The 16,144-nt window shown below is 41.2% G+C and overlaps 1 protein-coding gene across 4 annotated transcripts in view; it reads right to left on the bottom strand.

The window, feature by feature from the left end:
• Window positions 1-3,027: 3,027 nt before the first annotated feature.
• LOC147709852 (NACHT, LRR and PYD domains-containing protein 12-like) overlaps window positions 3,028-16,144 on the bottom strand; it is a 410,205-nt gene continuing 397,088 nt past the window's right edge. For all 4 annotated transcript variants that reach the window (XM_086928301.1, XM_086928300.1, XM_086928303.1 and 1 more), the window contains one exon: window positions 3,028-3,130. In XM_086928301.1, coding sequence (XP_086784427.1) covers window positions 3,046-3,130 — 85 coding nt within the window. In that variant the 3' untranslated portion in view covers window positions 3,028-3,045. The remainder of the gene's footprint in view (window positions 3,131-16,144) is intronic.

The raw sequence follows: 16,144 nt of genomic DNA, 5'->3' as shown, positions 1-16,144 counted from the left end.
CTCTCTTGTGCCCCTTCTCCTTTTCCCCCTCTGATGTGCGCTGTGCCCTGCCTCTTGAATCTTCCTCCTGTGCCCTTGTCTGTAGTGTCCTCCCTGCTGTGCCCCTGCCCTCCTCTTGTACCCTCTTCTCTAGTGCCCTCTCATGTGCCCCTGCCTCCTTTTCCCTCCTCTCCTGTGTCCTATGCATCTGTCTCCAGTGCCCCTCCCAGCTGTGCCCTCCTCTTGTATCCTCTTCTCTAGTGACCCCTCCTGTGCCCTTGTCTGTAGTGTCCTCCCTGCTGTGCCTCTGCCCTCCTCTTGTACCCTCTTCTCTAGTGCCCTCTCCTCTGCCCCTGCCTCCTTTGCCCTCCTCTCCTGTGTGTTATGCATCTGTCTCCAGTGCCCCTCCCAGCTGTGCCCTCCTCTTGTACCCTCTTCTCTAGTGCCCCTCCTGTGTCCCTTCCGCTGCCCTCCTCTTGTACTCTCTTCTCCAGTGCCCCCTCCTGTGCCCTCCTCTTGTACTCTATTTTCTCGTGCCTCCTACTGTGCCCTCCTCTTGTACTCTGTTCCCTAGTGCCCCCTCCTGTGCCTGTGCCTCCGCTCCTGTGTGCTATGCATCTGTCTCCAGTGCCCCTCCCAGCTGTGCCTCCTCTTGTACCCTCTTCTCTAGTGCCCCTCCTGTGTCCCTTCCGCTGCCCTCCTCTTGTACTCTCTTCTCCAGTGCCCCCTCCTGTGCCCTCCTCTTGTACTCTATTTTCTAGTGCCTCCTACTGTGCCCTCCTCTTGTTCTCTGTTCCCTAGTGCCCCCTCCTGTGTCCGTGCCTCCTCTGCCTCTGCTCCTGTGTGCTATGCATCTGTCTCCAGTGCCCCTCCCAGCTGTGCCCTCTGTTGCTTGGTTTTGATCCCCCACCTCCAGTGGGCCACCTCATGCTCCCCTCCTTCTGCCAAGTACCACACATCAAGGGTTAAAATAACACATGTAAGTGCTGGTGTCTGCACACCTCAATAAAATTCCAATGTCACACATTTAGTAGCTCCCATATAGTTGACGAGGCGCTGCAGGCACTTCAATGGAGTATAGCAAACAAAGAAGTCAAAGTGCTTTGTGCTGCTTCCCCGGGCAATCTAGTCCATATGAACCAGGCCGGGTCAGGGAGAGGTCACTGATTGGTAAGTGATTTCTGACTATGTTGGTTACTTTGCAATTACTTTTTTAACTTTCATAGATGTGATCATTAGACCAACTTCCTGCACTACTCAGCCTGGTTCCAGTGCTAAAGTGCTTTTGCGCTCTCCTTTAAACATCGAAAAGTTGACTTAGGCTCAATTGCACATTTAATTTACAAGTATCCAGGCCCTGTAAATTAAATATTACTTTTGTGGTTTTGTGCACTAATTGTGCTGTCCTCTGAAGCAGTACTCTAAACATGTTGTAGGCCTGCCACTGCAGCCTGTACTTCAGTTTTAAACTGCCATTTGAACCTGTCAAAATAAACATTTTGCCAGGCCCAAACCTTTCATTTAAAAACATATAAGTCGCCCTGAGGATGGGCCCTAAGCAGCCCCAACGGACAGTGTGCATTGTGCATAAAAATTAGGACAATCGTTTTTTGATTTTATATGTCCTGGTAGTGAAAAACTCCTAATTTCATTCTTGACTACAGTAAAGACTATCTCTCCCATTGAATAACATTGCATTACCATATTAAATATACTATGTGATAACTTTTGATTTGGGACAGGTATGAATGTCATGTTTACACTCAAGTGATTTGTAATTTAAACCCCTTCATCACCTATGCCAGTGGTCCCATCTCCTGCCCATGTGCCCCCAACTCCTGCCCCTGTGGCCTAATCTCCTGTTCCTGTTTCTCATTTGTTTTATGTCCCTGTGTCCCCTTCTCCTGCCTTCTAACCCTGTCCTGTGTGCCAAACTCATGTGTCCCCATCTCATGTCCCTGTGTCCTTATGTCTGTTCCTGTGAACCCATCTCCAGACCCTCTGTTCCCATCTCCTGTGCCTCCATATCTCTGTATTTGCAATCTTGGATGCAGCAGACAGACCCACTGTGCCTGTACCCCCATCTCCTGCCTCTGTGGCCCAGTCACGTGTCCCTGTTACCCAGTCTTCTGTCCCTAGCTCCTGCCTCTGCTTCCCCATCTCTTGTCCCTGTGTCCCCATCTCATGTCTCTGTTTTCCTGTCTCCTGTCTCTGTGTCCCTGTTTCCCCATCTCCCCCATGTGTCCCTATCTTCTGCCACTTGCACCCTGTCTGTGTGTCTCCATCTCCAATCCCATTGTCCCCACCTCCTGTCTGTGTCCCCACCTCCTGTCCCTGTGTCTCCATCACATGTCCCTGTGCCCTTATTTCCTGTCCATGTGTCTGCCATCTCCTGTCCGTGTACTTCCATCTTCTGTCGCTGTTTCCCCATCTCCAGACCCTGTGCGCCCATCTCCTGTCCCTCCATGTGTCTGTTTTTGCATTCTTGGGTACAGCAGACAGTCTGCCCTTCTTTCCCATGTCCTATGCATCTGTCTCCAGTGCCCCTCCCAGCTGTGCCCTCCTCTTGTACCCTCGTCTCTAGTGCCCCCTCCTGTGCCTCTCCCAGCTGTGCCCTCCTCTTGTACCCTCTTCTCTAGTGCCCCCTCCTGTGCCCCCCTCTTGTACCCTCTTCTCTAGTACCCCCTCCTCTGCCCCTGCCTCCTCTGCCCTCCTATCCTGTGTCCTATGCATCGGTATCCAGTGCCCCTCCCAGCTGTGCCCTCCTCTTGTTCCCTCTTCTCTCAGGATGCCAGTCTCTCACACATTGATCAGGATGCCAGTCTCTACCAGTCTCTCGCCCACCGCTCAGGATGCCAGCCTCTCTCACATTTCAAATATTTCAAAAAGTGAAACAGGTGCAGATCATTGGAGGACAGAAGTCATTTATCAGTCAGAAGGGTAACATAGAGTTGTCCACACAGAAACGCACAGCATTACGCAATTGTGTACAATTTCTGCTCCTCTAAATGTTTAAGGTGACTACAGTGAAATAAATTAAGAATAATAATATTAATCGAGATATCATTAATACCAATTCTGCTCAATTTTTTCCTTCGTCAATACTCTCAGTTCTTCTTGGCCTTCAGGGCTGAACTGATTGCCCGACAACCTGAAAGAAAGAAAGTCAGTCAAGAAACAAGAACTGTGAGAACTCGTGTTACAGTTTCCATATGTGAGCCAATGACCACCGTGAACCCCAAGGTCTGAAAGAAAGTAAACACTTCACCCGCTGCCTGGTCCTCTGAATAAATCTGGACGCCTGTAGAAGGATAAGTCAGCTGTTGCTGATTCTCCACTGGTGATGTGGTAGTACCAATATACAATATGTAAAGACCAGTGAATGAGTTACAGAAGCTAGAACTTGCAGTAAGAACTTGGAGTACTGAAGGACCTGAGCCTGGGTCACAGATATTGGGAGCTGCAGTACCAATGTAGAGAAATGAAGACGCAGCTACAACCGGGAGGTGTAGTAGCACAGGATGTCTCATGGGTTACAAGAAATACCAATGCAGAGGACTGAAGATGCTCTGTAGGGATTACTGAAAGTGGGAGTTGTAGCAACAACACAGACAAATGAAGTTGGACTGCTTGAGTTACAGACACCGGCAGTTGTAGTAACAAAGTAGAGAGACAAAGGATGGGTTGAAGAATCTGGGAGCTGCAGTGACCATGTAGAGAAATGGCGTATCTGTGCATGGGTTATGGAAACTGGAAGTTGTAGTAACAATGTATCGAAATAAAGGGTCTGCGTGTATTATTGAAACTGGAAGTTGTAGGAAAATGAAGGGTCTGTGCATGGATTATGGAAACTGGAAGTTGTAGTAAGATTGTATGGAAATAAAGGGTCTGTGCATGGATTATGGAAACTGGAAGTTGTAGTAAGAATGTAGGAAAATGAAGGGTCTGTGCATGGATTAAGGAAACTGGAAGTTGTAGTAAGAATGTATGGAATTTAAGGGTCTGTGCGTGGATTATGGACACTGGAAGTAGTAGTAAGAATGAAGGGAAGTGAAGGGTCTGCATGGATTATGGAAACTGGAAGTTGTAATAAGAATGTAGGAAAATGAAAGGTCTGTGCATGGATTTGAAAACTGGAAGTTGTAGTAAGAATGTGTGGAAATAAAGGGTCTGCATGGATTATGGAAACTGGAAGTTGTTGTAAGAATGTATGGAAAGGAAGGGTCTGTGCGTGGATTATGGAAACTGGAAGTTGTAATAAGAATGTAGGAAAATGAAGGGTCTGTGCATGAATTATGGAAACTGGAAGTTGTAGTAAGAATGTATGGAAAGGAAGGGTCTGTGCGTGGATTATGGAAACTAGAAGTTGTAGTAAGAATGTATGGAAATAAAGGGTGTGCATGGATTATGGAAACTGGAAGTTGTAGGAAAATGAAGGGTCTGTGCATGGATTTGGAAATTGGAAGTTGTAGTAAGAATGTATGGAAATAAAGGGTCTGCATGGATTATGGAAACTGGAAGTTGTAGTAAGAATGTATGGAAACGAAAGGTCTGTGCGTGGATTATGGAAACTGGAAGTTGCAATAAGAATATAGGAAAATGAAGGGTCTGTGCATGAATTATGGAAACTGGAAGTTGTAGTAAGAATTTATGGAAAGGAAGGGTCTGTGCGTGGATTATGGAAACTAGAAGTTGTAGTAAGAATGTATGGAAATAAAGGGTGTGCGTGGATTATGGAAACTGGAAGTTGTAGTAAGAATGTAGGAAAATGAAGGGTCTGTGCATGGATTTGGAAACTGGAAGTTGTAGTAAGAATGTATGGAAATGAAGGGTCTATGCGTGGATTATGGAATCTGGAAGTTCTAGAAAGAACGTATGGAAATGAAGGGTCTGTATGGATTATGGAAACTGGAAGTTGTAGTAAGAATGTAGGAAAATGAAGGGTCTGTGCATGGATTTGGAAACTGGAAGTTGTAGTAAGAATGTATGGAAATAAAGGGTCTGCATGGATTATGGAAACTGGAAGTTGTAGTAAGAATGTAGGAAAATGAAGGGTCTGTGCATGGATTTGGAAACTGGAAGTTGTAGTGAGAATGTATGGAAATAAAAGGTCTGCATGATTTATGGAAACTGGAAGTTGTAGAAAGAATGCATGGAAAGGAAGGGTCTGTGAGTTGATTATGGAAACTGGAAGTTGTAGTAAGAATGTAGGAAAATGAAGGGTCTGTGCATGAATTTGGAAACTGGAAGTTGTAGTAAGAATGTATGGAAATAAAGGGTCTGCATGGATTATGGAAACTGGAAGTTGTAGTAAGAATGTATGGAAAGGAAGGGTATGTGCGTGGATTATGGAAACTGGAAGTTGTAGTAAGAATGTATGGAAATAAAGGGTCTGCATGGATTATGGAAACTGGAAGTTGTAGTAAGAATGTATGGAAAGGAAGGGTCTGTGCATGGTTTATGGAAACTGGAAGTTGTAGTAAGAATGTAGGAAAATGAAGGGTCTGTGCATGGATTTTGAAACTGGAAGTAGTAGTAAGAATGAAGGGAAGTGAAAGGTCTGCATGGATTATGGAAACTGGAAGTTGTAATAAGAATGTAGGAAAATGAAGGGTCTGTGCATGGATTTGGAAACTGGAAGTTGAAGTAAGAATGTATGGAAATGAAGGGTCTATGCGTGGATTATGGAATCTGGAAGTTCTAGTAAGAACGTATGGAAATGAAGGGTCTGTATGGATTATGGAAACTGGAAGTTGTAGTAAGAATGTAGGAAAATGAAGGGTCTGTGCATGGATTTGGAAACTGGAAGTTGTAGTAAGAATGTATGGAAATAAAAGGTCTGCATGATTTATGGAAACTGGAAGTTGTAGAAAGAATGCATGGAAAGGAAGGGTCTGTGCGTTGATTATGGAAACTGGAAGTTGTAGTAAGAATGTAGGAAAATGAAGGGTCTGTGCATGAATTTGGAAACTGGAAGTTGTAGTAAGAATGTATGGAAATAAAGGGTCTGCATGGATTATGGAAACTGGAAGTTGTAGTAAGAATGTATGGAAAGGAAGGGTCTGTGCGTGGATTATGGAAACTGGAAGTTGTAGTAAGAATGTATGGAAATAAAGGGTCTGCATGGATTATGGAAACTGGAAGTTGTAGTAAGAATGTATGGAAAGGAAGGGTCTGTGCATGGTTTATGAAAACTGGAAGTTGTAATAAGAATGTAGGAAAATGAAGGGTCTGTGCATGGATTATGGAAACTGGAAGTTGTAGTAAGAATGTAGGAAAATGAAGGGTCTGTGCATAGATTTTGAAACTGGAAGTAGTAGTAAGAATGAAGGGAAGTGAAGGGTCTGCATGGATTATGGAAACTGGAAGTTGTAATAAGAATGTAGGGAAATGAAGGGTCTGTGCATGAATTATGGAAACTGGAAGTTGTAGTAAGAATGTGTGGAAATAAAGGCTCTGCATGGATTATGGAAACTGGAAGTTGTTGTAAGAATGTATGGAAAGGAAGGGTCTGTGCGTGGATTATGGAAACTGGAAGTTGTAATAAGAATGTAGGAAAATGAAGGGTCTGTGCATGAATTATGGAAACTGGAAGTTGTAGTAAGAATGTATGGAAAGGAAGGGTCTGTGCGTGGATTATGGAAACTAGAAGTTGTAGTAAGAATGTATGGAAATAAAGGGTGTGCATGGATTATGGAAACTGGAAGTTGTAGGAAAATGAAGGGTCTGTGCATGGATTTGGAAATTGGAAGATGTAGTAAGAATGTATGGAAATAAAGGGTCTGCGTGGATTATGGAAACTGGAAGTTGTAGTAAGAATGTATGGAAAGGAAGGGTCTGTGCGTGGATTATGGAAACTGGAAGTTGTAGTAAGAATGTATGGAAATTAAGGGTCTGCATGGATTATGGAAACTGGAAGTTGTAGTAAGAATGTATTGAAAGGAAGGGTCTGTGTGTGGATTATGGAAACTGGAAGTTGTAGTAAGAATGTATGGAAATAGAGGGTCTGCATGGATTATGGAAACTGGAAGTTATAGTAAGAATGTATGGAAATAAAGGGTCTGCATGGATTATGGAAACTGGATGTTGTAGTAAGAATGTAGGAAAATGAAGGGTCGGTGCATGGATTTGGAAACTGGAAGTTGTAGTAAGAATGTAGGAAAATGAAGGGTCTGCATGGATTATGGAAACTGGAAGTTGTAGTAAGAATGTAGGAAAATGAAGGGTCTGTGCATGGATTATGGAAACTGGAAGTTGTGGTACGAATGTAGGAAAATGAAGGGTCTGTGCATGGATTTGGAAACTTGAAGTTGTAGTAAGAATGTAGGAAAATGAAGGGTCTGTGCATGAATTACGGAAACTGGAAGTTGTAGTAAGAATGTAGGAAAATGAAGGGTCTGTGCATGGATTTGTAATCTGGAAGTTGTAGTAAGAATGTATGGAAAGGAAGGGTCTGTGCATGGATTAGGGAAACTGGAAGTTGTAGTAAGAATGTAGGAAAATGAAGGGTCTGTGCATGGATTTGGAAACTGGAAGTTGTAGTAAGAATGTATGGAAATGAAGGGTATATGCGTGGATTATGGAATCTGGAAGTTGTAGTAAGAACGTATGGAAATGAAGGGTCTGTGCATGGATTATGAAAACTGGAAGTTGTAGTAAGAATGTATGGAATTAAAGGGTCTGCATGGATTATGGAAACTGGAAGTTGTAGTAAGAATGTATGGAAAGGAAGGGTCTGTGCGTGGATTATGGAAACTGAAAGTTGTAGTAAGAATGTTGGAAAATGAAGGGTCTGTGCATGGATTTTGAAACTGGAAGTAGTAGTAAGAATGAAGGGAAGTGAAGGGTCTGCATGGATTATGGAAACTGGATGTTGTAATAAGAATGTAGGAAAATGAAGGGTCTGTGCATGGATTTGGAAACTGGAAGTTGTAGTAAGAATGTATGGAAATGAAGGGTCTATGCGTGGATTATGGAATCTGGAAGTTCTAGTAAGAACGTATGGAAATGAAGGGTCTGTATGGATTATGGAAACTGGAAGTTGTAGTAAGAATGTAGGAAAATGAAGGGTCTGTGCATGGATTTGGAAACTGGAAGTTGTAGTAAGAATGTATGGAAATAAAGGGTCTGCATGGATTATGGAAACCGGAAGTTGTAGTAAGAATGTAGGAAAATGAAGGGTCTGTGCATGGATTTGGAAACTGGAAGTTGTAGTAAGAATGTATGGAAATAAAAGGTCTGCATGATTTATGGAAACTGGAAGTTGTAGAAAGAATGTATGGAAAGGAAGGGTCTGTGCGTGGATTATGGAAACTGGAAGTTGTAGTAAGAATGTAGGAAAATGAAGGGTCTGTGCATAAATTTGGAAACTGGAAGTTGTAGTAAGAATGTATGGAAATAAAGGGTCTGCATGGATTATGGAAACTGGAAGTTGTAGTAAGAATGTATGGAAAGGAAGGGTCTGTGCGTGGATTATGGAAACTGGAAGTTGTAGTAAGAATGTATGGAAATAAAGGGTCTGCATGGATTATGGAAACTGGAAGTTGTAGTAAGAATGTATGGAAAGGAAGGGTCTGTGCATGGTTTATGGAAACTGGAAGTTGTAATAAGAATGTAGGAAAATGAAGGGTCTGTGCATGGATTATGGAAACTGGAAGTTGTAGTAAGAATGTAGGAAAATGAAGGGTCTGTGCATAGATTTTGAAACTGGAAGTAGTAGTAAGAATGAAGGGAAGTGAAGGGTCTGCATGGATTATGGAAACTGGAAGTTGTAATAAGAATGTAGGAAAATGAAGGGTCTGTGCATGAATTATGGAAACTGGAAGTTGTAGTAAGAATGTGTGGAAATAAAGGGTCTGCATGGATTATGGAAACTGGAAGTTGTTGTAAGAATGTATGGAAAGGAAGGGTCTGTGCGTGGATTATGGAAACTGGAAGTTGTAATAAGAATGTAGGAAAATGAAGGGTCTGTGCATGAATTATGGAAACTGGAAGTTGTAGTAAGAATGTATGGAAAGGAAGGGTCTGTGCGTGGATTATGGAAACTGGAAGTTGTAGTAAGAATGTATGGAAATAAAGGGTGTGCATGGATTATGGAAACTGGAAGTTGTAGGAAAATGAAGGGTCTGTGCATGGATTTGGAAATTGGAAGATGTAGTAAGAATGTATGGAAATAAAGGGTCTGCGTGGATTATGGAAACTGGAAGTTGTAGTAAGAATGTATGGAAAGGAAGGGTCTGTGCGTGGATTATGGAAACTGGAAGTTGTAGTAAGAATGTATGGAAATTAAGGGTCTGCATGGATTATGGAAACTGGAAGTTGTAGTAAGAATGTATTGAAAGGAAGGGTCTGTGTGTGGATTATGGAAACTGGAAGTTGTAGTAAGAATGTATGGAAATAGAGGGTCTGCATGGATTATGGAAACTGGAAGTTATAGTAAGAATGTATGGAAATAAAGGGTCTGCATGGATTATGGAAACTGGATGTTGTAGTAAGAATGTAGGAAAATGAAGGGTCGGTGCATGGATTTGGAAACTGGAAGTTGTAGTAAGAATGTAGGAAAATGAAGGGTCTGCATGGATTATGGAAACTGGAAGTTGTAGTAAGAATGTAGGAAAATGAACGGTCTGTGCATGGATTATGGAAACTGGAAGTTGTGGTACGAATGTAGGAAAATGAAGGGTCTGTGCATGGATTTGGAAACTTGAAGTTGTAATAAGAATGTAGGAAAATGAAGGGTCTGTGCATGAATTACGGAAACTGGAAGTTGTAGTAAGAATGTAGGAAAATGAAGGGTCTGTGCATGGATTTGTAATCTGGAAGTTGTAGTAAGAATGTATGGAAAGGAAGGGTCTGTGCATGGATTAGGGAAACTGGAAGTTGTAGTAAGAATGTAGGAAAATGAAGGGTCTGTGCATGGATTTGGAAACTGGAAGTTGTAGTAAGAATGTATGGAAATGAAGGGTCTATGCGTGGATTATGGAATCTGGAAGTTGTAGTAAGAACGTATGGAAATGAAGGGTCTGTGCATGGATTATGAAAACTGGAAGTTGTAGTTAGAATGTATGGAAATAAAGGGTCTGCATGGATATTGGAAACTGGAAGTTGTAGTAAGAATGTATGGAAAGGAAGGGTCTGTGTGTGGATTATGGAAACTGGAAGTTCTAGTAAGAATGTATGGAATTAAAGGGTCTGCATGGATTATGGAAACTGGAAGTTGTAGTAAGAATGTATGGAAAGGAAGGGTCTGTGCGTGGATTATGGAAACTGAAAGTTGTAGTAAGAATGTATGGAAATAAAGGATCTGCATGGATTATGGAAACTGGAAGTTGTAGTAGGAATGTATGAAAATGAAGGGTGGGCATGGATTATGGAAACTGGAAGTTGTTATAAGAATGTAGGAAAATGAAGGGTCTGTGCATGGATTATGGAAACTGGAAGTTGTAGTAAGAATGTAGGGAAATGAAGGGTTTGTGCATGGATTTGGAAACTGGAAGTAGTAGTAAGAATGTAGGGAAGTGAAGGGTCTGCATGGATTATGGAAACTGGAAGTTGTAATAAGAATGTTAGAAAATGAAGGGTCTGTGCATGGATTATGGAAACTGGAAGTTGTAGTAAGAATGTATGGAAATAAAGGGTCTGTGCATGGATTATGGAAACTGGAAGTTGTAATAAGAATGTAGGAAAATGAAGGGTCTGTGCATGAATTATGGAAACTGGGAGTTGTAGTAAGAATGTATGGAAATAAAGGGTGTGTATGGATTATGGGAACTGGAAGTTGTAGTAAGAATGTATGGAAAGGAAGGGTCTGTGCGTGGATTATGGAAACTGGAAGTTTTAGTACGAATGTATGGAAATAAAGGGTCTGCACGGATTATGGAAACTGGAAGTTGTAGTAAGAATGTAGGAAAATGAAGGGTCTGTGCATGGATTTGGAAATTGGAAGATGTAGTAAGAATGTATGGAAATAAAGGGTCTGCGTGGATTATGGAAACTGGAAGTTGTAGTAAGAATGTATGGAAAGGAAGGGTCTGTGCGTGGATTATGGAAACTGGAAGTTGTAATATGAATGTAGGAAAATGAAGGTCTGTGCATGAATTATGGAAACTGGAATTTGTAGTAAGAATGTATGGAAAGGAAGGGTCTGTGCGTGGATTATGGAAACTGGAAGTTGTAGTAAGAATGTATGGAAATAAAGGGTCCGCATGGATTATGGAAACTGATAGTTGTGGTAAGAATGTATGGAAAGGAAGGGTCTGTGCGTGGATTATGGAAACTGGAAGTTGTAGTAAGAATGTATTGAAATAAAGGGTCTGCATGGATTATGGAAACTGGAAGTTGTGGTAAGAATGCATGGAAAGGAAGGGTCTGTGCGTGAATTATGGAAACTGGAAGTTGTAGTAAGAATGCATGGAAATAAAGGGTCTGCATGGATTTTAGAAACTGGAAGTTGTAGTAAGAATGTAGGAAAATGAAGGGTCTGTGCATGGATTTGGAAACTGGAAGTTGTAGTAAGAATGTAGGAAAATGAAGGGTCTGCATGGATTATGGAAACTGGAAGTTGTAGTAAGAAAGTAGGAAAATGAAGGGTCTGTGCATGGATTTGGAAACTGGAAGTTGTAGTAAGAATGTATGGAAATAAAGGGTCTGCATGGATTATGGAAACTGGAAGTTGTAGTAAGAATGTATGGAAATAAAGGGTCTGCATGGATTATGGAAACTGGAAGTTGTAGTAAGAATGTAGGAAAATGAAGGGTCTGTGCATGGATTTGGAAACTGGAAGTTGTAGTAAGAATGTATGGAAAGGAAGGGTCTGTGCATGGATTATGGAAACTGGAAGTTCTCGTAAGAATGTAGGAAAATGAAGGGTCTGTGCATGGATTTGGAAACTGGAAGTTTTAGTAAGAATGTAGGAAAATGAATGGTCTGTGCATGAATTATGGAAACTGGAAGTTGTAGTAAGAATGTAGGAAAATTAAGGGTCTGTGCATGGAATTGGAAACTGGAAGCTGTAGTAAGAATGTATGGAAAGGAAGGGTCTGTGCATGGATTATGGAAACTGGAAGTTGTAGTAAGAATGTAGGAAAATGAAGGGTCGGTGCATGGATTTGGAAACTGGAAGTTGTAGTAAGAATGTAGGAAAATTAAGGGTCTGCATGGATTATGGAAACTGGAAGTTGTAGTAAGAATGTAGGAAAATGAAGGGTCTGTGCATGGATTATGGAAACTGGAAGTTGTGGTACGAATGTAGGAAAATGAAGGGTCTGTGCATGGATTTGGAAACTTGAAGTTGTAGTAAGAATGTAGGAAAATGCAGGGTCTGTGCATGAATTACGGAAACTGGAAGTTGTAGTAAGAATGTAGGAAAATGAAGGGTCTGTGCATGGATTTGTAATCTGGAAGTTGTAGTAAGACTGTATGGAAAGGAAGGGTCTGTGCATGGATTAGGGAAACTGGAAGTTGTAGTAAGAATGTAGGAAAATGAAGGGTCTGTGCATGGATTTGGATACTGGAAGTTGTAGTAAGAATATATGGAAATGAAGGGTCTATGCGTGGATTATGGAATCTGGAAGTTGTAGTAAGAACGTATGGAAATGAAGGGTCTGTGCATGGATTATGAAAACTGGAAGTTGTAGTTAGAATGTATGGAAATGAAGGGTCTGCATGGATATTGGAAACTGGAAGTTGTAGTAAGAATGTATGGAAAGGAAGGGTCTGTGTGTGGATTATGGAAACTGGAAGTTGTAGTAAGAATGTATGGAATTAAAGGGTCTGCATGGATTATGGAAACTGGAAGTTGTAGTAAAAATGTATGGAAAGGCAGGGTCTGTGCGTGGATTATGGAAACTGAAAGTTGTAGTAAGAATGTATGGAAATAAAGGGTCTGCATGGATTATGGAAACTGGAAGTTGTAGTAGGAATGTATGAAAATGAAGGGTGGGCATGGATTATGGAAACTGGAAGTTGTTATAAGAATGTAGGAAAATGAAGGGTCTGTGCATGGATTATGGAAACTGGAAGTTGTAGTAAGAATGTAGGGAAATGAAGGGTTTGTGCATGGATTTGGAAACTGGAAGTAGTAGTAAGAATGTAGGGAAGTGAAGGGTCTGCATGGATTATGGAAACTGGAAGTTGTAATAGGAATGTAGGAAAATGAAGGGTCTGTGCATGGATTATGGAATCTGGAAGTTGTAGTAAGAATGTATGGAAATAAAGGGTCTGTGCATGGATTATGGAAACTGGAAGTTGTAATAAGAATGTAGGAAAATGAAGGGTCTGTGCATGAATTATGGAAACTGGGAGTTGTAGTAAGAATGTATGGAAATAAAGGGTCTGTATGGATTATGGGAACTGGAAGTTGTAGTAAGAATGTATGGAAAGGAAGGGTCTGTGCGTGGATTATGTAAACTGGAAGATTTAGTACGAATGTATGGAAATAAAGGGTCTGCACGGATTATGGAAACTGGAAGTTGTAGTAAGAATGTAGGAAAATGAAGGGTCTGTGCATGGATTTGGAACCTGAAAGTTGTAGTAAGAATGTATGGAAATAAAGGGTCTGCATGGATTATGGAAACTGGAAGCAGTAGTAAGAATGTTTGGAAAGGAAGGGTCTGTGCGTGGATTATGGAAACTGGAAGTTGTAATATGAATGTAGGAAAATGAAGGTCTGTGCATGAATTATGGAAACTGGAATTTGTAGTAAGAATGTATGGAAAGGAAGGGTCTGTGCGTGGATTATGGAAACTGGAAGTTGTAGTAAGAATGTATGGAAATAAAGGGTCCGCATGGATTATGGAAACTGATAGTTGTGGTAAGAATGTATGGAAAGGAAGGGTCTGTGCGTGGATTATGGAAACTGGAAGTTGTAGTAAGAATGTATTGAAATAAAGGGTCTGCATGGATTATGGAAACTGGAAGTTGTGGTAAGAATGCATGGAAAGGAAGGGTCTGTGCGTGGATTATGGAAACTGGAAGTTGTAGTAAGAATGCATGGAAATAAAGGGTCTGCATGGATTTTGGAAACTGGAAGTTGTAGTAAGAATGTAGGAAAATGAAGGGTCTGTGCATGGATTTGGAAACTGGAAGTTGTAGTAAGAATGTAGGAAAATGAAGGGTCTGCATGGATTATGGAAACTGGAAGTTGTAGTAAGAATGTAGGAAAATGAAGGGTCTGTGCATGGATTTGGAAACTGGAAGTTGTAGTAAGAATGTATGTAAATAAAGGGTCTGCATGGATTATGGAAACTGGAAGTTGTAGTAAGAATGTATGGAAATAAAGGGTCTGCATGGATTATGGAAACTGGAAGTTGTAGTAAGAATGTAGGAAAATGAAGGGTCTGTGCATGGATTTGGAAACTGGAAGTTGTAGTAAGAATGTATGGAAAGGAAGGGTCTGTGCATGGATTATGGAAACTGGAAGTTCTCGTAAGAATGTAGGAAAATGAAGGATCTGTGCATGGATTTGGAAACTGGAAGTTTTAGTAAGAATGTAGGAAAATGAATGGTCTGTGCATGAATTATGGAAACTGGAAGTTGTAGTAAGAATGTAGGAAAATTAAGGGTCTGTGCATGGATTTGGAAACTGGAAGCTGTAGTAAGAATGTATGGAAAGGAAGGGTCTGTGCATGGATTATGGAAACTGGAAGTTGTAGTAAGAATGTAGGAAAATGAAGGGTCTGTGCATGGATTTGGAAACTGGAAGTTGTAGTAAGAATGTATGGAAATGAAGGGTCTATGCTTGGATTATGGAATCTGGAAGTTGTAGTAAGAACGTATGGAAATGAAGAGTCTGTATGTATTATGGAATCTGGAAGTTGTAGTAAGAACATATGGAAATGAAGGGTCTTTATGGATTATGGAATCTGGAAGTTGTAGTAAGAATGTAGGGAAATGCAGGGTCTGTGCATGGATTAAAAAAACTGGAAGTTGTAGTAAGAATGTAGGGTCATGAGGGTCTGCATGGATTACGGAAACTGGACGTTGTAGGAAGAATGTAGGGAAATGAAAGGCCTGTGCAAGGATTAAAAAAAACTGGACGTTGTAGCAAGAATGTAGGGACATGAGGGTCTGCATGGATTATGAAAGCTGGAAGTTGTAGTAAAAATGTAGTGAAATGAAGGGTCTGCCTGGATTTTTGAATCTGAAAGTTGTAGTAAGAATGTAGGGAAATGAAGGGTCTTTGCATGGATTATAAAAACTGGAAGTTGTAGTAATAATGTAGGGACATGAGGTTCTGCATGGATCATGGAAACTGGAAGTTGTAGTAAGAATGTAGGGAAATGAAAGGTCTGGGCATGGATTAAAAAAACTGGAAGTTGTATTAAGAATGTAGGGACATGAGGGTCTGCATGGATTATGAAAACTGGAAGTTGTAGTAAGAATGTAGGGACATGAGGTTCTGCATGGATTATGAAAACTGGAAGTTGTAGTAAGAATGTACTGAAATGAAGGGTGTGCCTGGATTTTGGAATCTGAAAGTTGTAGTAAGAATGTAGGGAAATGAAGGGTCTTTGCATGGATTATTAAAACTGGAAGTTGTAGTAATAATGTAGGGACATGAGGTTCTGCATGGATTATGGAACTTGGAAGTTGTAGTAAGAATGTAGGAAAATGAAGGGTCTGTGCATGGATTATAAAAACTGGAAGTTGCAGTAAGAATGTATTGAAATGAAGGGTCTGTGCATGGATTATAACAACTGTTAGTTGTAGTAAGAATGTAGGAACATGTAGGCACACCATAGCCTAGTTTCTCACTGTAAATAATTTTCACTTTTTTCTAAAGTTTAGAAAACAACACTTTTTATTAAAAAACACGTGAGTAGGGTTGGGAAGTTGTGCACCCGTCCTGAAGAAGGAACACTGAGTTCCGAAACATGTTGACGCACACCAGAGGTAGAGTCCATAATCAAGACTACTAACCTCGCCTTGCACCTTTTTAATAGCACCAGCCAGAGTTTTCGAATAAATTTTTTTTTCACAAACCTACTGGCCAGGTGTCTTTTTAATCCTCACCACACCCTTCACTCACATTCTCCCATATACCCCAGCACAAGCACATAACACACACCACACATAGTCAACCACTCTAGTGCTCCCGCGCAGTCGCTGGTCGTAGCACGCCGCATCCCTCTAGCGGGGTGCGAAGACCCCGATGATGAAGCATGAC

Source organism: Lissotriton vulgaris, chromosome 6 (assembly GCF_964263255.1).
Source record: "Lissotriton vulgaris chromosome 6, aLisVul1.2, whole genome shotgun sequence".
Classification (NCBI taxonomy): Eukaryota; Metazoa; Chordata; class Amphibia; order Caudata; family Salamandridae; genus Lissotriton; species Lissotriton vulgaris.
Note: the sequence above shows the minus strand (reverse complement) of the source record. Positions and strands in the feature narration are given on the sequence as shown.